Genomic DNA, 27,877 nt, shown 5'->3' with positions numbered 1-27,877 from the left:
GCACAAAGGTTTGTGAGCCCCCAGTGGGCTGGGGGAGGAGTGAATGGGGTCAGATGAAGACTGCAGTGTTCAGCAGCAAGAGAGATGCTGGGTCACCTCAGTCTCAAACATCTCGTCTTAGGAATCCAGCTGACACAGTGCTTTTGCACCAAAACCAATTCTCTAACAAGGCCTTGAAACACAGCTTTGTCCCAAAGCTTATTACAATAGCGATCTCTTAACTGGGTAACGAATTTTCCTCTATGGAATAAACAGTTTGAAGTAGTAGAGAAGATGGACAGCTATTTGGGGCCAAGTAAGAATGACCTCCAGGTCCAAAGGCATAGTTGGTTTGCTTAAGTTTTCTACTCAAAACCAAACTGAGCCAACTGTCTCATAAAGCTGAATATTTAAAATAAGCCAGAAATATTAGCCATTCTGCATAGTATTTATTTAGAAACAAAAACATAGCATTTGATCACATACAAGTTTTGATCCAGCAAACTCAGATTTATATAATTTTTATTTTTTTACAAAAAATACATTTTAACAAGTAAATAAAAAACATTTCCATTATTCCACTGTTTTTCAAAGTGTAAATGTACAGTGTAAATTTTCCATTTTCAATATAGACATATGCTATATTTTGCCAGTCATCTATAATAAATTCAACTACAGAATCTGATGAAACATAATAAATAATAATAAATTGAAAAACTACACACCAATAAATGGAAAATATAAACTTTTTAAAAGTCATACAAACAGTTATATTACAGCCACCTCTTCAAAATCAAACATTCAATTTAGCCATTATAAAGTACAACAGTATTGTATTATCCTTATTGGCATAATATTAGAATAGATAGAATCTTAAAATTGAAATGGTCTCCACTGAAAGAAACTGAATGAAATACAACAAAAAGGAACATAATCTAATTAAATGAGGACAGTAACAGTGCAAAAGCCCAAAGTGTTGCCTTTATGTACATATTAAAAAAATAAAAAAAAAAAAAAGAAAAAGATGCTTCCCAGGAATGAACACACTGAAAGTTGTTTCATGATTAAAAAAAACCCCAACCTTTTTTTTTTTAAAAAAAAAAAAAACACCATTTTTCATGTTTCTTGATCACTGTTTGCATGACAAATACCATCACAGATAAAAGGGGGATATGTTGTCTTTGCCACCCCTCTTCTCATTCATGCTGACTTCAAAGGAAAAACATGCAATTGGCTGAGGAGAATACTGTCACCACTTTAACATTTTCTCTTAGTACCATTTCTTCAAAAAAACTTTTTGTAAGAGCATTAGAGCATACAAGTAGTGGCTTAGAATCGCAGTGAACTGATTGGAAAAGAAAAAAAGAAAAATACCTATTTTGTCTATAATAAAAGGTGTCTAAACTTTAAGACAGCATAAACAAGTTGCATTTGAACATTTTCAGCTTTAGCTCACTCCTTAGTCATTAACATTGCCAGTAAGAAAACATGCCTCCTTTTTACAAGTCTCAAGTAATTAATCCAGAATTTGGTAATCTCAGACATACATACACAGCATGGTGCATTCTGATGGGAAAGTTAATTTCTGAGATCAATCTCAGCACCATCTCTTTTCAGCCTTAAACACCCCAGACTGTGTTTAATACTGCAACATTTTTTTTTTGGAGGACATATAACAAATCCCTCCTAAGCATTTCTATACATGACAGAACCTCCATGTCAACTCTGTTCAGCACTGAGCTTTCCTGAAAAAAGCTTTAGGTCTGGAGAAGCGGTGTTTCAAGGCAGAACTGAGGTCCCCCAGCAATCCTACCTAGCTTTGGATATGCCACCCCAACATGTTGTCTCCGACTGACCACCGTGGTCTATTTCCTCACGCTTCCTTTCCACTAGCTGCCATTGCCCTGGAAGAAAGTGGGGAACAGCCCATAAGGGAGCGTGAGGAAATAGACCACGGAGCCCACGTACAGGTACGTACTTGGACTTGCGAACAAGCATTGCTGCGTTCAAATGGGAATTGCAAGGTAGAACTGGACATCATCCTGACTACACTTACACAGAGGCAGGTACTTAGACCTAGAAAACAACAACCAAGCAGCAAGGGCAGGACAAAGAGGCATGTGGTTCCAACACTGAAGAGGCTGAAATATCCTAGGCACATTCCATGAATTTGTTTATGCTGCGAAACTATGTACAGATAATGCTCTTGTGTGGCAACAACCATTCGTGACTTCCCAAAACTCCAAAGGAAGTCAGAGATCATCAATTCTCAGGATAAAGCCCCTAAAGAATTTTTCTTTTTTTGGTAGTAAAACACAATATTACAACTATGGCCAAAATTTTCATCTACTAGTTATATTTCTATCCAATTAATGCAACATACAACAACACTGTTGATAGCATGGAAACAATATTGTAGTTTACAATAACACTATTGAGGTTTGTTCTGAGAAGGAAATCGGGAAGTTTTTTTTTTTTTTTTTTTTTTTAACATATTTCACTGCTTAGCTGCTTAGATTTTGGAAGAGGAAATAATTGCAAGTATTAATGCTTATATAAGATCAAAAGTCAACCAAAAGGCTTCTGTATAAAAGTATTAAGATTCCTAATAATAAAAATATTTGCAAATTTAATTACAAATACATTTTTAAAAGCAAAATCCTTAATTAAGTACATCAAGGGTTAGTCAATATTAACAGTGTTCCTTTAAGAGTAAGTTATGATAACACCCACTGCATCTGTGGGAAAATCTAAACATATAGAGTATATACACTTATTGATCAAGAGGTGTCAAATATATAAAGTGAAGAGGCAATATTTACAATTTGGAACCTACACTAAGGTTATAATGGAAGATCAAGTAGGAGTCTGCTAATATCTTAAAGCATTAAGTACTACTGATTTCATGCATTTGTTCCACAACTTGTCCTAAAATTTCATCTACTACATCAATATCATAATTTACTTGCTGCAAGTCTAGATCAGGCATGATTGTAGCCAAAAGCTGTCCAACATTCACTCGAAGGGAGCGTAGTTTCAGGCTGCAAAGAAATAATTAGGTATATTAAGATGTAGATAAAGTTTTATGTTCAAAAATACAGAATAATTTAAAGGTTATTTACAAAGTTGGACTTATTTTCCATACTGGAAAGGCTCTGTACATGACTTACAAAATCAACAAAAGCGATGCAGTTGAAGCTGCTGTGAGATAACTTCAAAATCCACTAGTTTTTCATAGCTGAGCCTCTCAGGTTTTAATTTTGAAGGTTTGTATTTCCTTAGTTTCAAGCAAATACTGAGAGCTAAACTGAATTCTCCTTTCCTCAACATGGATTAGAAATATTTTTTGAAAACTTAAGATAGAAAACAAGCATTGGCACAATCCTTTATCCCACATCCACCTCTTTGTTTCTCCAAATAACGTTATACATTGGTGCTTTTACACATTTAGAAGCACAACTAGCACACCTGTGGGAACAAAGGAAGAGAAAAAATGACCAGCTGGAAGGCAGAAAAGAAGAGTTTGTCCAAAAGCTTGAAAATATAAAGAGCAAGTAAGGCAGGAATTACAGCACAGGCAAAATACTACTATTTCTGTTCTTTTCGCTTTCTTTCCTGGTTCCACTGCTCTGTCCTCTTCCTGTTCAAATTGGTTCTAAAACATCCATCCCTTCTTAAGTATTTCCTTCCAACATCATCTCCCTTATAATCTGCAGCAGCCAGTCTTCACAGTGCTATCATATCCCAATGGGATTTGTAGGTAGCCTCCATCACAAGTAATAGATGTATTTGCCAACTCTTTCAGGACACACTTGTCAGAGGCCTTAAAGAGAAGATGAAATGCTGGCAGCTGAAGGGGAGATTGAATCACAGACTGAATTAGATTGGAAGGGGTCTCTTGAGGTCATCCTGTCAGTTCCTCCCATCCCCCCTCAACACTTTCAGAGCAGGGCTACCTTATTTCAGGTGCTTAGGACCTTTTTGTGTTCTGAAAATTTTCATGTATGGAAATGTCACAGTCTCTCTGGACCTCCATTCCAGGGATTGACTACCCTCACTGCAAACACTTTTTCCCCTGTTACATCTATTGTGCTCATGAGAAGAATCTAGCTCAATCTATATCCTCCCATTACGTAGCTGAAACCAGCAGTAAGAGTTCAGAACTTTCTGCCTTCTCTTCTTAAGGCTATTTCCCTCAGCTTCCCATTGTACATTATGTGCTCCATCCCCTCTCCATCTTGGCAGCCCTCGACTGAACTTGCTGCAGTAGGCCAATGCCTTTCTTATATCAGGGGGCCCCAAACTGGACATGCTATTCCATATTTGATCTCACAAGCGCCTAATAAGAGGGGAAGAGTCACTTCCCTGAAACTGTAGGCTGAACTTTTGCTAATACAGCACAGTACGCAGTGGAACCTCATCACAAGGACGCACTACCGACACATCCAACTTCTCGTCCACCAGCACTCACAGGCCCTCTTCTTGCAAAGCTGCTCTCTGCTGAGCTGCCTCCAGCCTGCACAGCTGCATGGGGTATTTCCAGCCCAGGTGCAAAACTCTGTTGTTGCCTCTGTTTAATCTCAATGAGGTTTCTTTTCACCCATTTCTCCAGTTTGTCTCAATAGCAATTCTACCCTCCAGCACACCAACAGCTCCTTCCAATTTGGTATTGCCATGAACATACTGAGTTTACCCTACACCATCATCTAGGTCTATTAATAAAGGTGTTAATCCGTATTGGCTCCAATATTGATCCCTGACAGGTATCATTAATAACAGTCTGCCAGCTGGACTTTATATTACTACCAGAGCCATTTATGCTCAGAAGTTCAGCCAGTTTTCCAGCCCACCTATCCAAACCATACCTCACAAATTTGGCTATAGGGATACTATGGCAGTATCCTTGAAGGCTTTGTTAAAATTAAGGTCTGCTCTCCCCTTATCCAAAGGGCCTGTCATCTCATTGTAGAAGGCTAGAGAGATACAGTTTGCCCTTGGTGAATCCATGCAAGTTGTTCCTAGTCACCAGCTTGTCCAGCCACATGATGGACACCACTTCCAGGTGGATTTGCTCCATGGTCTTCTCATGGCCTGAGGTTACATTAAACAGCCTATATGTAAAATCTTCCCTTTCGCTCTTCTTGAATATGGGCGTTATGCTGCCTTTTTCCAGGCACCAGGAATCTCAACTGCTTGCCATGACCTTTAAAAGGTGTCATTACGAGGCCAACTTGCCACAAACTTGGCCAGCTGCCTCTGATGCATCTCATCTGGTCCCACTGATTTGATTTGTACATGTTCCAGTTTGCTTAAATGGTCCCTAAACTCATTCTCCCTACAGATAACGCTTCACTCCCTCAGACCACCACTAGGCTCAGGGATCTGTGAGGCCAGAAGATAAATATTACAAGTAAAAAGCGAGGTAAAGAAGATAATGAGAACTTCAGTCATTTCCATGTCCTTTGTCACTATGTCTCCTGCCCAATGAGCAGCAGGACTACATTTTTCTTCGTTTTGCTTTTGCTGTACTTACTGAAGCCCTTCTGGTTGCTCTTCACAACCTTTGTTAGTTTTAACTCGAGTTGAGCTCTGGCTTTCAGTTTCATCCTACATGCCCAGGCAGTTTAGGTCCTCAGTAGCCTACCCCTGCTTCCATCTTATGTGTGTACTTCTGTGTGTTTGATATTTCTATTAAGCAGGAGCAACAAGCTCTCAATTTGTAAATTTAAACACTCATTTAGTTCAAAGAAAACCTAGTTTCAAAGGGTTGGTCAGCAGTCACAAGTGCTTACAGAAAAGGTCAAATCAGTTACAAAATTGAAAAACTTTTTTCAATAGAGTATTAACTGTCAGGCAAGAAAAATAGAATGCAAAAATGAAGTTCATCTATACAGAATAAGCTAATGATCGCCCTCTTTTCTTCCTCCTTCCTCTTTCCCTGTTCTGCAAGTCATGTCTAAAAATCATTGTATAATATATTTGATATTCTAAGAAATGCCAGTATGGCATTCTATTATGTAATGGCCAATCCTGATTGCACAGATACCTAGATCATAAAAAAATCATTTTTATAAAAAGATGAAGCATGGATGTTACTGAGTTGGAGGTCAGAAAAGGCAGTAGAAAAGAATTCCAAGAACCACATTTTATTATATAATTATCACACATGACCTTTGTCAAGGTTTTTCAGATACAATCAGCCAGCTAAAATTTGGCCTGAAATAGTCTAGAAAGAACAAAAGTGATACCTTTCTCCATCAGAAAAATTTACTGAATCTTCTACATTACTGGTTGTAGAATCATTTGAATGTGCAACCGCTTGTGGAATTGAAGCTTTTAACTGTGCAACTTCTGCTTTGAGTTCTTCACATTGACAGGCAAGTTGAGTTTTTTCCACTTCTAGTAGTTCAATCTGGCAAGTAAATCAAATAGCTAATTTTACACATCAAATCAAATTGTAGTAATCAAAGTGACATAAAAATTTAAACCATTTAATTTTAATTAACTTAATTAACAAAGTTAATTAACGTAAATTTTCAACATGCTGTTTTCTTTAAGATACAGCAACACAGTCACACTGCTTTACAATAACCAGCTGTCAGCTGAACCACTCCGTATGTGTGCTCACTCTAAGCCTAAATCAGTTGAAGTCTCTCAAGTTAGCTTATTACTATCTATGGAAGCAAAAAAAGTTTCTAGGAAAATTTAGTAATCCCACCCCCTTTTAGGTGCCTTGATTGACTAATCGACCAAATTTAACTATATGATGTGTCTTGTGCTAGAACTGCTATGAAACATTCATATCAAAAGAGAAACTTCATTTTTTGTTAATTTGAAGCATATCACTGTTTTAACATACATACCTCACTTTTATATCTGTCTCTCTCAATGCTACATTTGTCCAGTTGCCTGAAAACATCATCCAGCTGCACAGCAATTTCATCTACCTCACTCTTATTTTCACCATCAGCACACTTGGTGCATTCAGTTTTTAAGTTCTGCAGAGTACTGCACTGTTCCTTTAGTTTTGCTATTTCTTCTAAGGCCTGTTCATACAGAATGGTCACTTCTGCCAAACTTCTCTCATGAATGTTTTCTTCTACAAATGAAGAAATTGTCTCAGTTGACTGATGGCACATTTCTTTTTTCACATACTTGTTACTCATTTCTAATATCCTCTGTTCTAGTGCTTCTACTTGATTGGTTAATACTTCACACTTGTTTTGGTATGTTTCTTTTTCTTTGTTTACTAATTGCAGCTGGCTTTTCAGTTCACTCAAGACATTCCCAACATCTGCAGACGTCTCAGAAACATCTTCCATGTTGTGCTGTTTTGTTTCTATTTCTGACCTGGGCACCTGAATATCCATATTGTCTTCCACTTCTTCCTTTTTAACAACTAATTTTGGGAGCTCAGTCTGTGTCGCTGAAGTCAATTGTTCACTTTTTGATTCTGAAGCAGTTGCACTACAAGGTTCTCCAACACTGCAGTTTTCTTTCTGCTTCCCTTCCAGATCCAGATTAATACATTCAGTTTTTACTACAGGAACATCAGAGTCTGCTGAAGGCTTTGGAGTACTACTCTCCTCTAAAATGATGACATCTTCATCATCGTCGTCATCATCATCATCAGTGTGGCTATTGAATGTTTTGTCATTTAACCGAGGTATCTTTAAAGACACAGACGTTGAACAACTCTGTCCCTTCCATTTAAGACTGAGGAGAAAAAATATTAAACTGATTATTCTATTTGCGCAAGTACTGAAGTCATTTGTTTCAAACTATGTATATTGTTTTTTTCATAATCACTGTGCAAAGCTTGCACTTAGCAACTAGAAAGAGATGCCTGCCTGCATAATACCTCAAGATCAGTAGCCACAGTAAACACCTTCCCTGTAAAAACAGTGGCTGACATCCACTCACTGGATTGTTACTTTAACACATTATTTAAAATAGACTCAACATCTGTGCTAAGAAAAAGTTTCCTGTAACAGAGGTTGAGGAAAACGTGAGGAAAATGTGTCAACGTGAAGTTGACGCAACATAGTCTCTTCCTACAAACTCATTAAATTTTCTTGACAGTACATAGTAATTTTTGCTACATTCATTTTAGCATTTCACAGGGTTTCTAGATACCATTAATTGACATGCTCCTATACTACCAAACCTGATGTAGGCTACAACCTGAAGGTGAACCTACATCCAACATCATACTTTCCATTAGCAAAATATTAATTCTAGAGATAAATAGGAGTCTGTTTTGTACAGGTTTACTAACCTGTTACCAGAATCAGGTGAAGATACTGATCTATTTGAAACAAGTAGAGGTCTTTTGACAGAAGGATTTGATATTTCTGGTAAAACTGATCTTGGAACAGCTTCCTTTCCACTCACAGCTGAGAACGTTTTAAAATCTTTACTTGAAGAAACAGGTGTTTTTAAAAACATTTCATTACAGAGCTGTAAGACAAAATTAATTAAGATTGAAAAAAGACAGATACTAATAAATACCTCAGAACAGGTTTAAATAGCTCTGTCAACTATCTGAAAATACTTAAAATTATAGCTGACATTTCTGCTGTATGCTGTGAGGATTCTCCAAATACCAATCTCATCCTGAATCTCTGACTCAATATTTTTTCAATCAAAAAGGACCAACTGGACTCCTTGTGGCAAACTCCAGTCTTATTAGCTTAATCCTCACAAAAAGGACTACTGATGTGTGTCAACTATTTCTTTGATACTTCCTCTCCATGTTGGCTTAAGACATACACCAAAAATTCATACGAGATATCAGAAAGCAGCAAGCTGTGCAGCATAATTACTGACTTCTGGCAGATTTCTCAAAGACTTAGTGCTATACCCCACCTGCACACACCTCCCCACATACAGTTTTATTGGTGTGAGAAAGCAGCTTTCCGATTTTGCAAGCCTTTCTCCAGAACTAGATAATTTTAAGTACCATGCAGAACTTGTGGAAAAGCTTTTCTCAAGCTGTTCTGTATCTCTAAGTCTGTTAAGTCTATTAAAATACGGAATAACCATCTCTTTGTCAAAGCTGCTCGTACCTAAATTCAGTTTGTCCAAAATGAACACTTCTTGACTTTTACAAATGACTTTTCTACTTTTCTATAAAATTAATGGCAGAAATGAATACAAATGAAGTATATAGATTAAAACAGCATGTGCAAACCCTTTTCTCTAGAAATGGAGAGATCTGATGTTAACAATTTATTTTGAAAGCAACTTAAGCTATATCACACTTAGGAAATTTGATTCTGAATTACAATCCACACATTCACTTAACCAAACCATTTTGACTTGCATCTTTATTTCCAGAGAGCCTGAGGGCCTCCCTGCAAAACAAGCTCTCAAGTCTCAAATTACAGCTACTACAAACTTCTCCTCACCCTCTTCCCCCCTCCCTTTTTTCTTTTTTTAAGGCTACTTTTACATCTCTCTCTACCTTCAAATCTACCTTCAGCAATTAGATGTCATGCTATAAGAACAGGTATCAGTGACTGACACTTTTTCTAGTACTATTTTGCCTCCTTACGCTTTTTCTTCAGTACTATATGGTATATAGTACTATATACTACTAGTGAGCATAACCTGTTCAGCAGTAAAAACAGGCTGTGGATCAGCTCAGTCATCATTAGCTGAAGAAAATTATAATTCAAAGCCTGGACTATTTGAATAAACTGTCTAGTACTGCTATCAGCAAGAACAACTGTACTACGGAAGTTAGTTTCCTATCAACTTCAGGAGAGTTACCTGTTGGCTGTACTCCAGTCGTCTCTTCAGTTTTTCCCTGTCTCTGCAGAGTAGCAAGAAAAAAAAAGGAGGTTAAAATCAGAATGCTAATTCATCATACAAACTAAACAACCTCACTTTAATCTAAAAGCAAACACAGTAGTCTTCATCCTACCTAGACATAATGAAGTTTAATAAACATATTACAGTTTCTTGGCTGAAAGTTTCCACACATGAGTTGGTATAGCTTAAAGTTAGCTTAACTACAGACTGTGACTTAGACTCATTAAAAAATTGTAACAAAAAAAAAAGTGCAAACATGTGAACCAGCATTTAGGTAAAATTGTCCAAGTCCGTTTCTTTCCAGAATACCTTAGCTAAGAATCCTCTCACTCATATGTAAGTGTCTGAAGGTACTCAGCTTTTTCCATGCAGGCCCTGAAAACATACATTACCTAGACAAGGGCTCATAACAGCTCTGGCTGCTTGCTTATCTGTAACATCCCAAACTAGTTTTATATCCCTTACTGGTTTGAAATACTGCCCCTCTGAGAACTGTACCTGAAATCAACTGCTTGCATTGTTCTCCTTACTAGTTATTAAATGATAGAGGCCCCTTTAGCTATGACTTTCCTAATATTGATGTAGGAGAGCAAAAGGGCATTAGTTATAAACTTGAAAAATCTCTGGAATGTTAACACTTTAATAACAGAAAAGAACAATCCTATTCATCTGTTTACTGCCATGATCAGATCTGGACTTTAAGGCTTTATTTTGTGACTGGATATATTCCCAAAAGGGTTGCAACCTTATCATAGGTGAGAGGAAAGTGTGTTTAATTTTCATGTTCAGTTTCCAGTGTAGACATTTGCAAGAAAATCTCAAGTATTTACTTTTTTTTATAAGTTTTCTCATAAGTGGGATGTATTAAGTCATCATCTTCAGGTTCTTCCGGCACATTACAATTCCTGATTTAAGGGAAAAAAAAAAAAGAGCATAACATATGTGCTTACATCAAGTGATCAAATACAAATTAAAAGCAATATTTAGATATTTATCCAAATGTAATTTTACCGAAATTGTGGATCAGGGTTCAGTGAGCAGTACCACTTCTCTGGCAAATGCTCTATTCCATCTGGTAGCTTCCGCCATTTCAGACATGCATCACATTGCACCCATGTCTGATCAGGCTGTTTTCTGTAATGGGAAAAGTATCAGAACTTTCACATGAAAAGCTTATTTTCATTATCTAGTGTAAAATAGTAATAACATTAGATAAAGTTCTTCTATTTAAAAATGATACTTACTGTATCTCCTCAACTGGCAAAGCTAAAGGATATTCTTCATTTTTCTTTGTTTTCATTTCATTCCAGTAATCATTAAGCTTTTCTCCTAGTGCTGCTATTGTAAGTCTAAAAAAAACATATATATATTTATATTTGCACAATAGTTTTTGCTTGTAGAAAACCCTAGAAGATAGGAATTGTGAGAAGTCATGTTTTTTCAGCAAAGAAGTTACTAGAAATATGACTTGGGGAACATACAAGTGCATGTTTTTTTAAACAGAGGTCAAGAGTGCTTAACTCAGGACGGTGAATGTACTGTGCAAACTCTGAAGTTGATTCACTGGTTAAAATTCAATTATAGAAAACAGGTTCATAACAGCCTCTGCCAATCCAGTACCTAACTGAATATTTGACTGATGTCTGTGTACATCCTTTTGCTGTAGGCTCATGCCTGCTGGAAGCTGACATACAGCAATACTACACTAAAGTTGCAATCGTATGATCACTAATGCAGTGTAAGTCTACGCGCTGCTAAAAGAAGCAGACCAGTCTTTCCCTAGATTAATTTTTAGCTGGATTAGTTTCCTGAGCAGGGCTCATCATGCAGCTGCATGAATACTAGAACTGGCACACAGCAGAGACTGAGGCATGAGAAGAACAAGTAGCACAGGTGAGGTAAGAGCAAGTCAGCCTCTTGTCAACATGCTGAGGTTACATCAGAGTGAACTGGCTGCGTAACTAAAACCTGAAAGTCAGTCCCACCCTTCTTGGCTCATTCCACAATCCACACCAGCCCATCCCTTGAACTAGCACACGTGTTTCCATAGTGAAATAACCTGGCTTAGAGAGAGTTTTAATCTAGATCACCTCCCAGCCCAGGTCATGAATTTTGGTGCCAGAACAAGGAAGTAAAACAAGGGCAGAAATGAAGAGCAAAGCATGAATTATATCATTTCTCTCTTTTGGAGAGGGGAGGGAGGCAGATCAGCTTAAAGTGATCATGAAATTACAGCAGTAGTTTCATGTTTCTGTATTGGGCTGGGAAAGTATCTTTTTGAAATCCTGCAGTGTTCTTTGTAGAAAGACCTTTGTAAAAAGATCTCTTCAATGTAGTATTTCTATGCCCACATTACAAGCATTTTTAAAAAGAAACAAATAAAGCATTCAATGCTCATTGTGCCAGCTTGTGGGAACACAGCGTAAAGGCTGGATAACAGAAATGACTATCTACAGCATTCCTCATTCCTACCCCCTGCCAAGGGAACGTTAATGCAGTCGTGCAAGAAACAGCTTAGGGAACACTTTCATTGAAAAAATAACACAAGAACTATTTTCCAGTTTGACTGACTGAATCACAGCTCTGACAGTACAACCGTGGCAGAAACAGAGGTGCTGCTTAAAGCTAGCAGTACCACTGCAGAGAAGTACACCCTAAGCTGTGGACTACAGGTACTATTTAAAGATACAGGCAGATGGAACTGCTGTGGCCTGCAGCAGTTACGTTCCCAGCTATCAGGCTTGCTCCTCTGCTGAAGGCTGCTGTTCCAACAGTGGGAATGACCAGACTTACTCCTCAACTGCAGCAATTAACAGCTTGGCTTATTACAGCACTCTGATGCCATCTCCTGAATTACATTTATATGCAAAGCTGCATATAAATCAGCAATGCAGGAGGAGTTTTGGGAGCAGCACAGCTATCTTTGGCAAAAAACAAACAAAAAACAAACAAACAAAAAACAAAACAAAACCAAACAAAAAACTCACACCAGCTGAATGGCAGAACATACAGCTTGGAGATGTAATGACTTCTCCTGCCAAAGTTTACCCCACCTATTTTTGCAAGCCAATACTCAAAACTCACTGAAAACAAATAGCAGAGAAAACAGAAAACAGCCTGGCTGTCATGAGACAAAAGATAAATAACACAGCTGGGAACTATTCTCAAGATCCACATCCAGATTTTCCTTAAATAGGCTTTACACCTGCAATTGAGAACTGCTTAGGTAACTCATCCCTTCTAACCTTTCATTCCCCTAAATGTCTCCCTTCCTAGCACCTAGGCTATCAGACTGAGATTCACCAGGCTTAAAAACAGTATTTTGTGATTATTTTTCAAGTCAGGATAAATCCTCCATCTGATTCAGTGTAGCTACACAAAATACTGCATTAGATAGTGACTGATGGGATGGTGCAAATATGTGAAAAAGCGGCAACACAGAGTTAGAATAATGACTGGAACTGAGCTATGTCCCAAATCTCAGCTGCTTTGAGGTTGTCTGGTATTTTAAATGCTGCATCAGGTAGCAAAGGACTTCAAGACATTCAAGCCCAGCGTTAGGAGAGACATTGAAAAAAGTGTTCCAAAGTGTCCATAAAAGCTCTTTTAAGAACTCAGATTAAACAAAAAGTTACGAAAAGAAATACTGTAGGATTCATCTCTAAAAATTTTAAACATCTGCCACACAAAGATCCACATCTCAGCAAGTTATTCCAGGCTCATTCTACAATCAGTGAAAAAGCAGAATCAATCTGATCACTTTTAAGGCACCTACTTTAAAAGTATATGCATTACATCTAGACTTCACTGACTGCTTGGTGAACTCAGCATGACTAGTAGAGATACAAACATCCTACCTCTAATGAGAAAGCAGGCATGCAGTATAATGATATAATGTTAAGTTTTAATGATTACTACTTCAAAAAAAAAAAAAAATCTTTCCGGTCAGATATTTCACAATGAAAAACACTATTCAATATAAAGTCTATATAAAATCACATTCACCTGTATTCATTTGTATAATCAAAATCTTGTTTGTTATGAGTTGGTTTTAGGAAGTTGCATTCAATAATCCCAACTACACCAACACCCATGTTGTTTGCCTGAAAGAAATTAAAATGTATTAGGAAAAAAAAAAAGTAAATTCTATACTATAGTATACTATTATATACTATATTTTGTGCATCAAACTCGATATCAAAAACACAACTATTACACAACTCCATACATTTTAATGCAGCTTTTAGTTGTTACATAAGCTAGAAAAAAAAGGTAGTTTTATAAAAGCACCATCAACATCCTTTTTTTTCAGCCATGTAAATGAAAATGATTTCTAAAGATGCAAACATATTTTTTAGCTTTATGTTCCTACCTTTAACTGACAGCCAACTCTTTCATAAGCTTTGATGAGTCTGTTTTTATGGTACATCATTATTCCATAGTGGTCTTTATTTCTGCAGTTAAATCCAAATGTAATTCTTACTGTTTTAGCCTATTTCTAGATGTTAAGGAAAAATGTGGTTAATCAGAGGAATACAAAAAAAGGACTTAACTCTTAGCTGGGTCTCAGAATGCTTTTTATATTGAGATAATTCCTTTTGTATCTCATTACAAAAATCACCTAAGGATAACTGCAACATACCCATTAGAATCCAGATAGCTTACATACAAAGTCATATCATTCAATTCAGTGAGCAATAATGCACATATTAGCAAAGGATACATTCAAAAATTTTGGCCTATATATATCGCGCTCAATGAATGCAAGGCTTTTGGAAACCAGCTGTGTTTTCACTTTTTGTCCTCGTAGAATAATCTGCATTCTTGGCTTCAGATACAAAATACTGCAGTAAGCCTACAAAACATAGAGTAATTTCTATTAGTCAAACAAATAAACAAGATATGAATAGTTTACAACACAAGTTTAGGAAGACAAATTCAGGTTTTAATTCAAATTTTGTTAAATGGATTGGTTTTTTTTTCAACTCATATCCAGTAAAAACAGGAAATGAAAGCATGCATAAGCTTACTAATATTGTAAATTAAATGAATAACAATTGAAGGATGGTTTTCATGATTATAACAAATTATTCAGGTGTCTGAAGATGCAGTTTTACCACTAAAAGAGCTCTCTGCACACTTGCAAGCTTATTTTGAGAAGTTTATTGTGTTTTCTCTCTTCAATTATTTAAAAAAAAGATATTTTCCCCTTTAGATACACAAGTGTCTCTTTTCTTGTCATCTATTGAAAGCTTAAAAATTCCGAGACAAGCATTAAAATAAGAAACAAAAGCAAAAGTATTAGCTTTGTTGCAAGCTACTGCATGCTGTCAATCTATGCAATCTTATAAATGTGTCAAATACTCTGTAAATCTTTATCTGTGTTTCATTTATCATCATATTTACAGCTTCTAATATTTGAAGTAGATTTATGACTCTAATGAGCCTTAGGATAATTACAAGTTTTAGCTCAACTAGACTAATACTTTTGAATATCATCCAGAAAGAGTCCACAACACTTAGTCATTTCAGAAGCAGCTGCTTACAAAAGAAGCCTTCAATGATGACAGATCAGTCCTGAAGACAATGGTCATAGCAACTAGCCTACAGACATGACCAAGGCTTTTCTGTGTGCGTATCTTCAAAGTAGTTGCTTCCAATTCCTCAACCTCTTTTTAAAGCTTAGAAAGGACATTTTGCGAGCCAAAAGCTGTCTGTTTCAAAGATCCATATGAGCATACATCAGTACTATATGCATTTATGCCTGTACTACAATGGAATGTTTACTTTGCTTTACAATCATACATACATGTTTAATTTTTTAAGTTATTCACTGCATTTCCGTCTTGTTCCATAAAGGATAGTGACAGTGATTTAACAGTAAAATTTATTTGCAAGACCACAAAAAATACTGATTTTCTTCTGAAAAAGAATTCTTCCACTAATATATTCCACCTTCCATTTTTTTAATGTTGACATATTGTGCTGTCATGAAAATTTTGCCCTCCAGTTTCTTCTCTTCATCTGTCATATAATACATTATACAAAAACAAAATCAAACACAACCCAGCTTCACTAAAAAAAGAAAAAATAACAATTTAAAATTCAAAATGATATACGTACTCGTAATGAGTAGTCACTTTCTGGAACAACCTGGTCCATTCTCTCCTGTTTTTTATAGCCTCTTTTTCCTGTTTCATCCAAGTCTTCAGGAATTCTGATGTCGTATTTATCCTTGTCAAAGTCAAACTCTGTTTTTTCATTTTTATCTCTAAGAAATAAATTTAAAAAAGATTAATTAAAAAACTAACTCTACAAAGATATTGAGAAAGACCCAAAGGACATCAGTGATGCCGGAGAAAGGGACTTGCTTTGAGTTATACTATGTTTTTCTAAAATTCAAATCAACATGTTCATTAGTTTCTTTTTGATATCCGAGGAACACAAGAAAAGTGACAGCAGATAAGACAGTCATAAATTCTAACTTAATTCTATAAAGGTCATAGTTCACTAATAAAAGCAGTCAGTAACATCTTTAAAAGCTGGATGGCCTAAGGTGCATGCGTTTGTTCTAAATGCATTGTTTCCAAACACTGCAGATTATCTTCCTAAATTTCTTACTGTTGTAAAAGCCACACATACTACAACCTTCTAACTCAGTAATATGTCACAAATTCTTATTGCACTGCTCACCAGATGGTTTCTTTTATTTAGTTGCAGTCCTTCTGTCTGATGTACATTTTGCAGGATACTGGCAGTGGCTTTGCACCACATTCAGATATATCACACTTGGCACAAATATTCCAGAAATAATTAAAAACTGGTATAGTTCTGTTTGGTTTTGAAAAGTAGATTCAATTGCAACGTATTAGAAACAATAAAAACCCTCAAAAACATTCTCTTCCACAACTTTCTATGAATACACACCAGAATTCAGAACCTCAGAGTTATCCTGCCCAATCCAATGACTTCATATATTTTTTTCACCTGTGCAATGAAGAGATGCATGTTGCTAAAATGCTCATTGATAAATGAAAGGTTATCCAGAAAACACAAATTAGCTTTTGAAGTATAAAGGAGGTAAAGTTTTTCTTATGTAGTAGGTAGAGGGGACAACCAGAATTAGCAATACTGGAGTGCCGATCACACTTTGCTATCTTGTATTAAAATCCAGTAAGCTAGAAATGTTTCATTTGGGTCCTCTAACACCAGAAAGAAATGAATGAAACAGAAGAGCAAAACTAGGATGGGTATAGATTAAAAAGTTGCATGACAAAAAAAAAAAAAACTCATTCAGCTTTATCAGGCAAAAGGTTTATTCTTGCTCATCAAAAGGAAATAATAATAAGAAGAAAGATAACCCCCCCCAAACAAGCTAGCATCCTGACACTACAGTTAAACAAACACTTAAGAACATCCCACCCAGCTAGCTCCATCACCGTTAAAGACATGCCAAAAGCTTTTCCAAGCAGACCGCCAGCCAGGTTCTGCTAGCAAGGCAGCAGCAGCCACACAAGAAGGGGAGGGAAAGGAAGGTAGAGGGAAAATGAAGACAAACAGCTGCCACTGCTACAGTAACAACTGTTAAAAAATAACAAAAAACAAATAACAAAAATCAAAAACTCCATCAACCAACCAATCAAACAAAAAAGCCACACCAACCAGCAGCAAGCAATTCCATGTTAGAAAAAAGCTGAAAATCTTTACTCCTGAAAAAAATCCCACATAGGCAAGCAGATTAAGATAACTACATATATTTACAGCCGATTCAAAGTTAAAAAGCCAGTCATGTTTGATTGCATATACAAACATTTTTGTTTGAATTTTGGTTTCACATAGGTCCAAGGTAACAGATTTCTAATTCATCAATTTTAATTTTCCTTTTGGCAAAAGTAACAGTATCTTATCAAAACAAAGTCTTTTATATACTCTTTCCTGCTGATTCGCCTTAGACCATTTTACTTGAGAGGTTACCAACACTTCTCATGCCTATTATAGTCCCACCATCGTGTGAGCTTGATTCTGTAATTTCCCAGTTACAGCTTGCTCCCTCCAGTCTTGTGGAATTAGTCTACCAAAACCTTGTATATTTGCATATGCAGAACACATAAACTAAATGAGAGATATGAGAGACTGAATATGAATACTGAAGGTTCACCTTACCTTCTAAGATTCCAAATGATAATTCTTGTTCCCTTTTTCCCCATTATTGCATCTAGCTCTGCCAGTAATTTCTCTTCAGTAGAAAATAAAGAATGTGTCAAGATGGCCTTCAGGCTGTTTTTGGATTCTGCCGGATCACTTATCTGTCGTAAGCATCATGTTAAAGAGAGTAACTTCTAGTGAAGTAAGGTTTCAAAAGATGGTTAAACTTCTGCAACAGTATCCTGTACTCTTCATTGGCTCTCACAGCTCCTACAAACTTCAGGGTTTTAACAAACTATAGTCTTCCTCCCATCTTACAATACAACTAGAATTCCTGTAAGACTAGACAAGAAGATTTCTTTTAAGGATCTTAGTATCCAAACTTTGCATGTATACACATAACCTTTCATTCAGAAGTTGTCAAAAGGATATGTTGGTTGCTGAATGTCACTATAGGAACCATGACATGCTCTGCCTTCGTGACTTCAAGGAAAGTCTGAGACAATAGGCCCACACTCATAGTTTCCCCATTCTTAGTGAAGACTATTGCATCTTTTCCGAGGCGCATAGACCCCGATTTAAACCCATTTCCGTACAGTCCCACTGGAACACGGCCATTCATTACCGATTTCTCACTGAAGCCAAAGCTGAAACATAAGAAAATATTGGAAGAGTATAAAAAGTTCCATAAAAACAGAAAACCAAAAGATGTATACAAGACTGATGTCAAAATAAACTTAAACAGATTGAGTTAATCTCTTCTTTTAGAGATCAGTGACTGTTGTATATTTAACAATTTACAGTTACACAGATCCTGAGAATTACAAGAGAAATACTGCTAAAAACATGTCATGAGAGTTAAGTGATATTTATTTTAATTTTTAGTATAGATTAGAAATATCATCTGTATGAAATTATATAATAACTATTATAATCCTTTAGGAACGCTTATCCTTAGGCTTCACAATAAATACTGAGAAAAGGCACTTAGCTTTTTTCTTTTTTTTCTTCCATTTGCTTGAAAATGGGTGATTCACAGATTTGCCATTAGTAACTAGACATTACATTCAAAGTAAAACAGGTAATTGTACAAGAATTTAGCATGCAAGCTATTAATTATGATATATTACAGAAAAAGATAACAGATTAAATTCACGCTTGCTCAAGTTTAAACCTAGAGATTTATCTGGAGGCAGAAGAATCCATGTAGAAGTGTAATGCAACAGCAACCTCTTAGCTAACTGTAGAAACAAAAGCTGCATATAGATCAGTTCAAACCCTTTAGAAAATTCAAAAGGTAAAAAGACAATCTACTTGAATAAAATTAACAGTCCCCTAACTTTTTCACAACAACTTATATTTTCAATGCTCCTAAGGGTAGGATGCAGGTATCTCTTCACCTCTGGCTAACTTAAACTAAAGCAATCCTGGAAAAAAAAAATCTTCTTAGCTCCTCTAAAGGGCACTACAGAACGTTTACACAGCTCAATCACTGCACAGAAAGTTAAATGGGAATGTTGACAGGAAGGATAAAATGAAATTAGGGGGTAAAATACACTGAAAAAGCTGTATCAAAGTTTTGCTAGTATCTGCCTGTTATAAATTTGGGTCATCACTCACCTTCAAAAGTGCTAAGTTTCTGAACAACGTTAGCTGTTCAGAACAAAAAGGAACAAGTTGAACAATAACACACAGAACTAAAAGCTGAAACCTTTATAAGAAAAAAAAATAGAAAAAAGTTACCCACCTTAGCATTTTGTGCAGCTTCTCGGAGTTCATACCATTTCCATTATCAGTGAACGTCAAGCATATGTTGTCATTTATCACTGTTTTGTCTATCCATATCTGTTTAGCACTCACATCTGGATCATAAGCATTATCTAAAAAAAAAAAAAAAGAACAAAAAAAAAATCAAGAGTGGGATACTAAACCCCCCAAATTTAGCACTTTAAGTGTGAACATATTTTAAAACTACATGATGCCAGATAGCAAGTTGTACAAATTATTTAAATTCATATGAATCACACAACCTGGCCCTATCAGGAATACAAAAATAATCAATCTACTTATTTTTAGCCTAGGAATAGTTGTTCCTGACTTTGTTATGATGCTATGCTTGCACGTGCATTTCTTTGGTGAACGTGGCAGCGTAACTATTTCTCTAATCATGAGCTCTCTTTGCATTAGCACAAAGCCTTTGGCCCTGAACAGTTACTTGGTGATTTGATCAAGCTCAAAAACTGCAGCCATTTTTCAGCTTCTCAATCAGCTATGCAACAAAACTGGAGAAATTCTGTGCTGAGAGAGAGAAATTTCACCAATTAGTCATAGAATATTATAAGTCAGCTTTTGTACAGAAACAAAAAAATCCATTTTTTTCTAAATGTGCTAAAAACCTAAGTCTCCTAAAATCCTATCCTTTTTATAATTGTTAGCACTGAAGTAAAACACATTAAAAATGATAGTAATCTACAGCCAAAAACTGAGTTTGTGATGACTAGTTCAAATATGAGAACAGAAAGCAAAACCTAGAGGAGTTTCTGCTTTCACTTCCTTACTCTGAAGTGGCTGCTGCAACTCTCACTTTCTCCGAGTCACCCAAACATCTCTTTTGACTGCTGTTAAGTGGCTCAGTTATTGTACACAATATAGATAATGGCATATCACAAATATATATGGCTGCAAAAATAACTTGCCTGCTGTGGGCCTTTTTAACTAGGAAATCAGATTTAAAATATTGTACTACTCTGGGTAATCAACTTTGAGACACTAAAAAACAATCAAGAAACTCCAGCCAAAAAAACCACCCATCCCAGACAGTTTTGCAAAACCTAGAATTTTGATTACACATGGCCAGGAAATTTGAGTGAAAAAGATACTGCTACTCTGTTACCATTTAATTTCTGTATCAGCAAAGTTTTTTCCAAATCACATCCTTCGTCTGAGAAACCAGCTAGAGAAAGTATACTAATGATTCTGTAACTCAGAAAACAAGCAACTCTGTGAGGATATCCAGTTAATGACTATTCAATGTAAAAAAGTAAGACAATAAATATGTGGTAATAAATTAAACAGATAAATTCTAATAAAAAGCAGATGACAGAGATGATAACAAAGACCAGAACTGTTAAGGTGCTGATGACCATGAAGAGACCACTAAGAAGAAAGACTCAAGTGTAACCTTGAAGATGTTCAATCACAAACTTTGTAACTCAAAAGAACAAAATAAGATTATCGTAAGTTTTAACAGCAGTTCTCACAGAAAGGGCAAACAGGATATCTGAGGGGTATTGTGACAATATGCAAAACTTACTGTGGAATGTTTCAGGGATGGATCAAAGTGAGGGAAAGGGAGAAGTGAAGGTGAATGGGAAAGGAAAAAGCATGGGACAATGACGGGGAGAATAGCACAGTTCAACAGCATGCAAGCTGGCTGCTGACCAGTATGCTTGTGTGGTGGGGGCCTGTGCCTGACAACTGCAGCTTTTTGTATTTCTTATAGAACTGTATATCTAAGCATTTCCTGTGAAGGTATGTTCTTTATTCCAAATGTGTCTCTACCTGCACTTGTTCAGCTAACAAATTCCAAGTCTGACAAGACAGTAAGTAGGGAAACCAGAATCAGGAAAGATTCAAGGTCTGGGCCAAAGACTGATAAAAACAAACAAACAAAAACAAAACAAAACAAAAACCGAACAAACAAAAAAAAAACCCCAAACCCACGGTCTGGACACAAGTACTGGAGGACTCAAAGTCTTGGTGAAACACCCAAAAAGATGAGTATGAATGCAAGTTAAGTGAGTGAGAGTATGTGTATGCTCCATCAGTGAACTTCAGCCCTGAGTAGCCAACAAGCAAGAACAGGATTAGGTCTTTCGGGCTGGTCATGTTTTGAGAGCTGTTTGTGTTTATCTATGAGTTTGCAGAGTTACTGTCTTCCAGTCTATGCTAATCTGTTTGTGGCCAGCTGTGTCTGTATTATTTGTAGAAGTGCAGGCAGATCCTTGGAATTCGCAATTGGCCTTAATACTGACTGGGCTTGGGAACAGCAAAAAGCAGCAGGCTTCCATCTGGTGGATTAGGAGAGGAAGAGTTCACTTGGTCCCACAGTCCTCTGGATTTGGCAATCCTTAATAAACTCAATAAAATGAAACCAGCAAATACAGGAAAGCCTCCTAAAACAGGTATCAGAAAACATGAATGCTGTTAAGAAAGAATAAAGTCATTCTGTTTGACTGTATCCAAAAAATGTTACCGAATATTACCAAAAAGATTTGGTAAGACCTTTAAAAGTAACAACAGGATCAACTCCTTCACTTACCTGAAGGAAAAGCATTACTAAAACAGAAAAAGAAGTACTACCATCAAGTACTTAAACAAACTATCGATCTACATACCTATAAGTTCTGCAACTGCACTGAAAGGCCAGGTGTGACTGGTAGAGTTGGTGTGCAAGAACTTTGGACAAAGCTAAAACAAAACAGAAATAACAGCATTAGTTTGTGCTCTTCAATCATGACAAGCCAGAAGAACAGTTCATTAAACAAAGTAACATTCAATGAAGCTACTTTATACAAAGTTAACAAAAGACTGTAATTAAATCTGCTGTTAGGTACTGGCATATTGACAACTTTTAAAGGGAAAATTATTACAGATATTTAAGACAAAAGAGCAATAAAGAACTCATCCCAGTGTCATACTTTGTTCTGAACATGGGTTATACAGTCATCCGATCAAGAGATTCTTCCTTATCTTTACAGAAATACAAGGAACTATTGCTAGATAACTACTGCTAGAAAACACAGAAAGATATCATAGCCATAGTTCAAATCTAGGAGCAGAAAAACAAGCTCTCTAACGTTAAAAATACACATCTCAGAGTATAAGATTTAATCTGAAAAAGTGAATGGCACCTATACTCAGTGACTTCCTGTCTAATGTCATGGTTCCTTTTGTCCATATTGATCAAAATCTCTCATTATGGCACCTGTCAGATTCTCTCAATTAATCATTGGTGTCTTTGGTAATTCAGGCTCACACATTTTATCCTCACCAATGATCACATGTAACCTGAGGAACATAGCCACTACTAGGATTATATGACAACATGCAAAATAAAATACCTATTTATGGGACACATCTTACAGATGCCAGCAAAAAAAACATTCTCAAGTAATTCTGAAAGCTTGAATTTGTATATATTCATCTGCATAAAGAGACTAGGAAAAACAAAAATAAGCCCCATGTAACATAAGGATTTGTCAGTGCATCTTCTGGGGAAGTTTATTTGCTGAAACTGATACAGTTGGATTTGCATTACCCCGAGTATATCTGTAATTATACTTTTACAGGGCCTTTAACACAAACCCACTGCACACATACTTAAATCTTGTTAGTAAAGTTATATTGATAGCATAAAAGGCCACGAATACATGAATAAACATGAATACACAGCAATACTGGAAATAGTTCGTGTACAGTGTAGTTATACCACAAAACGTAATAAAATACATATTATATATAAAATCAGAAAATACTAAAAAAATGTTGCATGTATACACACACATCAATTTTACTGAACAACTATACTGACATAGTAAGGTATGAGTCCATTTATCAGAGAAAAGGAACAATGTTACAAGCAAATCAAGCGCAGTGGGTGAGGTATCGGAATAAGAGTAAGGCAGCAGCAACTCTAGGTTAGATCAATGTAAGTTGTCCAGAAAATGCACCCTGATTCTAAGGTTGTAAGACCAAAGGACACAAGTCCACGTTGCAACTTCACCTCTATATTAATCCATAGAACAAGTACAGCTACACACTACGTTCTTCACTGCTATCTGTTTTTAAAAACTCCGGTTTCATAAAATCTGGTAAATTGAACCTGTCCAAGTCACAAGTGTTCCTCCCAAATTCCTAACAGTTATTTACAAATGATTCAGAACCCAAGAAGAAAAAGACACCAAGCCAATTACTGGTAACCACATTACTCTATAGTGTGACATATGGTTAAAAGGAGCTTTCAATTTTTTTCTCCACCAAACAGCAAGCAGCTCAGTAGATCTTAAGACCATGTCTGTATTGGAGCATTCATTCCACTTCAAGCTTTCACAACACTGACAGCATTTGCTCCTTTGTTTTCTAAGTCTAATGATCAAATTTGCAAGAAACAACCGAATTTTTCCCCATCCAAAATCTAGCCTTGTCTTAACATAGCACTAATACTTAAAAAAAGAACAGACAGACATTCAAGCATTCAACACCTGCTCAACCCACTGCTAAAACAGTTCTTTGCTGCTAGCCAGTGAAAGACCTCAGCTGTCCAAAAGGTAGACTGGGCACTCTGGAGTTACTACTGGCACTGCAACCTTAGCAATACGGACTAGGAAAGAGTCTTGAGTGTAGTTTTCGAAAGGCATGGATTCATAAAGCTGTGAAACTTCTCTGACCAAGCAATGCCAGTGAAGGAAAAAACCTCAGTGTCACCAACGCTGAAAAAAAATCATGGGTAAACGTTCTTTTTTCTGTGAAATCAAGTGAATCTACGTGCATAAAAAGTAGATGTCTTCATGTGTTGCCTATGTAATCCAATGCTTCTCCAACCTTCATTTCATTGCTGCATACTAGTGACTAACATAGAAAGGAATAGTATCTTAAAGAAATACTCTTCTATAAACAAACATGAGAACCATGTTGATCTTTTTGGATCCACATTTCAAGTGGTAAGGTTTTAGAAAGGCTGAAAGGTGGTGCATAGACCTGTGGGAACTTGGGAATAGTTATATGAAACTGAAAGTTACACATTGGAACAGGGGAATTGTAAAAAATTGATTCTTGGCTCTAATAGCTCCCTCAGCAAAAATATCCCACACAAAAGCTCACTGGGAAGTCTTCCTCACAGCACTTAGGTCCATTTGCTAATGTAAAGCTGTGAAACAAAGACACAAAACATCATCCCAGAAAGATTAAAAACTGGAGAAGAGTGACTTAAGACCATTAGCTCCCTAGTTTGCTTCAGAGCATACTCTGCACAACTCTCAGCACAACTGAGGGGTTAACTCCATTTCATCAGGAATTTTTTAAGCCAATGTTGTCCCTTTCATTTCCTCAAAGTATGCTTTAGTTAACTCACGAACAAGTGCAGTTCAAGACTGATCCAACAAGAAAATGGATGATGTAAGAAAGAGTTAACTCCAGGGTGAATGACCCCTTTTTATTATGTTAGCATGGTTGTAGTTGAGACGACCCAAATGCAGCTGCTTTGTTTGCTGGGCAAAAGCATTTTATTAGTATGTGGGTTTTGGCTAGCAGTTTCACTTTTTCTCTGGAGACAAAGTCCAGCAAAACTCCTTTTGAGGATACAACTAACCTTCCCCTTCCTTCAAACCAAGTATGTAGTTTATATTATTAAAAGACTCAGCAGCCCTAAGAGAAGCATCTCCTACAATTATAACCAGCCAATACTAAAGAATGAAGACGCTTGTGACTTCTTGGTGGAAGATTCTACTGCCATTCTCCCCTGGTTGCTTCTCTCACCGTCTTCTTTCTCCTCCAAACCCTGCCCCAGTCCTTGTCCTTCCACACTTTCTGAACTGTTCTTAGGCCACAGTCTTGCCAGCACTTATTTCAGTGGTATGACAGTGCCAGCGTAAGCCATGAAAATTCCATCTGGCTGCTTGTTTCTTGATATACTCCTCTTTTCCCCTCTCTACCAGTTATGCTAGTTCTGTTACATGACTGCGTAATGAACCACAACAGGGAGCTGATCCAAATTAAAAATAGTTTTTTTAAATCTTATTTTTAACATGCATCAGTTGCCTGATCCGTCTCATGCAACGGAGCAAAAATTTACCCAGGAAACAGAAGGAAATAAATGTAAGGGTGGGAATTAGTTACTAGGCCTGTTCAAACTACCTGTGCTGTTCATACATGCTTCTGAATCTAAGGGAAATAATTTGGTGAAACCCAACGTATTTCCAAAGAATAGCTGTTGACAGAAGAGATTGCGGCCATTAGTATCTGTTCTTTTCTGAAAAGCAGAGCCTTCTTCACTGTAGAATATGATCTGTTAGAACACTGTATCAGCTGCTTCATTTCTTTATTGGAAACCTGCAAAGAATATAGCTTTGACTGCAAACAGACTGAGTGTAGTTTTTCAGTTATGACTACTGACTAACAAACAAACAAAAAGCATCCTAAAAATAATTCATAAAGTTACCAATTCCACTAAGTTTAGTTTAGATTTCTCATCTGCAAGAAGTCGAAATCCCTTTGACAAGCTGACTTGAGAATAGTTTTAAACATTTCAGTCTGACTGCTGTTAGAGCGCTTTTTGCAAATGCAGATATTAATGCTTATGTATTTTTCCCCCTCCAGAAAACTACTAATGCATTTAAGTATTGAATTAATATGACATGACATTTTACATGACATTTATAGCTAACCTCTGTGATGATGGCCGCTTATACAAAGGTAATTTAAGCAGTTCTGAAAATGTAGTAGAATACATTTTTCACTCAAATGTTAGAGAAATTACTGTAATGATCCAGCTTCTTTCTACTATTCTATTCCAAGTTTCAAAATAAGTAGTATGGTTCTGAACCAGGGTGCTTTTAACTATAGTGTGACTTATACACAGCAAAAGCCAGAAAGGCCTTTAAAAAACATCCAGGTTCTCCCAGTAATGATTTATTAAAAAATGAAGTAGTTTTAACAGCTCCCTCATTTTTATTAACATAAATAAGCAAGTGACCAACTACAGCATAATGACAATAATCAGCAACACTGTAACTGAAGGGCCCAATACAGTCGTGGATTCAATTTAAGGCGTATTCACCATCCTAGCTCTTGCCAAAAAGAGGTTAAGATTTTAAGTCACAAGCTTGCAACTAAAGGTCATGCTGTTCACAACTACATCGCTGCAACAGATCATGAACTTCCTCAAAGGAAAGAAAAAACTCGAAAACACAGAGAATAAAACAAAAAAAACCCCACCGTCCTCAGAAATAATCACCCTCCTCGCCCCCGCGTCATCGTTCAACTACCAACGCCCGCCGCAGGGTCGGGAGGGCTCCCACGAGCTCCACCGCCCGCTCCGGGGCCCAGCTGGGCTGCCGGGCTTAACGGGAAGAGCAGAGGGAACGGCACAGAAAAGGGAGGGGAGTTCAGGGCGATGAGCAGCGCTGGCTCGTCTCGAGGGCAGGAGGCGACGGGCTCTGCAGCCCGATCCCTGCAACGCTTCGCCCGCAACTTTTTATTCCCGGGCAGACAACGCGTCCTCCCCAACCCGGGGGGACTTTGCTCCCTCTTCAGCTTCCCGCTTTTATTACCGAGGAGCGACGAGCCGCGCGGGCGGCCCCAGCGGCTCCCCCCTCCCCAGGGCCTCGCTCCCCGCCACCCGCCCGGGGCTCCCCGGCAGCGCGGACCCCGCACGACCCCCCCCCCCCTTCCCCGCTCCCCGGGCCGGGCCGACGGCCCGCTCGGGGCCGCCGCTGCCCTCTCCCCGCCCCGGGGGAAGACGGGGTGTGGGAGGGAGCCGCGGCCGCCGCTCACCGCGCTGAGGCGGATCCCGCCCTGTGTTTTCGCCGCCATCTTTTGTGCCGCAGCGAGAGCCGGGGCGGGAGAGCGCCGAGGTTGGGGACGGGGGAGGGGGGGGGGAAGGAAGGGGGAGCGCCCGGCGCCAGCACTTCCGCCTCCCTCCGCCTTCCTCCTCCTCGCGCGCTTCCGGCGCGAGGCGCAACCGTCCCCGCCGCGAGGCGGGGCCCGGGCGGGCGGCGGCCCCGCCCCATCGCGGCCGGCGGCGGCGCGGCGCGGCGCTGAGGGGGGAGGGGAGGCCGCCCCGGGAGCCAGGGCGCAGCCCGTGAACGCGGGCCGGGACGGCCGCGCCGCCGCCTCGGTCGCGCAGAAACGGCGCTGGGAGGGGAGCCCGCCCCCTGCA

The 27,877-nt window shown here is 37.8% G+C and overlaps 1 protein-coding gene across 1 annotated transcript; it reads right to left on the bottom strand.

Annotated features, from left to right (window-relative positions):
• Positions 1-417: 417 nt before the first annotated feature.
• MORC3 (MORC family CW-type zinc finger 3) lies at positions 418-27,556 on the bottom strand. Its single transcript, XM_062598797.1, has 17 exons — positions 27,493-27,556; positions 22,338-22,410; positions 19,688-19,820; positions 18,373-18,587; positions 17,959-18,106; positions 15,919-16,066; positions 14,519-14,650; positions 14,168-14,287; positions 13,801-13,898; positions 11,040-11,144; positions 10,807-10,929; positions 10,626-10,700; positions 9,754-9,796; positions 8,258-8,439; positions 6,843-7,695; positions 6,228-6,391; positions 418-3,020 (listed from the first exon to the last, which is right to left on the bottom strand). The coding sequence occupies exons 1-17, from the start codon at positions 27,529-27,531 to the stop codon at positions 2,867-2,869; spliced, it is 2,805 nt and encodes a 934-aa protein (XP_062454781.1). The 5' UTR covers positions 27,532-27,556; the 3' UTR covers positions 418-2,866.
• Positions 27,557-27,877: the final 321 nt, after the last annotated feature.

This window comes from Rhea pennata, chromosome 1 (assembly GCF_028389875.1).
Source record: "Rhea pennata isolate bPtePen1 chromosome 1, bPtePen1.pri, whole genome shotgun sequence".
NCBI lineage: Eukaryota > Metazoa > Chordata > Aves > Rheiformes > Rheidae > Rhea > Rhea pennata.
The sequence above is the reverse complement of the archived record's forward strand: the minus strand, read 5'-3'. Positions and strand labels throughout refer to the sequence as shown.

Bases quoted from the DNA above. Each gene is read 5' to 3' on its own strand.
- MORC3 (XM_062598797.1), bottom strand. From the start codon at position 27,531: ATGGCGGCGAAAACACAGGGCGGGATCCGCCTCAGCGCG. The intron at 18,588-19,687 runs GTGGGTAACTTT...CTTATGTTTCAG, and splicing joins AAGCTGCACAAAATGCTAAG to CTTTGGCTTCAGTGAGAAAT. The intron at 10,930-11,039 runs GTAAGTATCATT...TTCCCATTACAG, and splicing joins TTGCCAGTTGAGGAGATACA to AAAACAGCCTGATCAGACAT.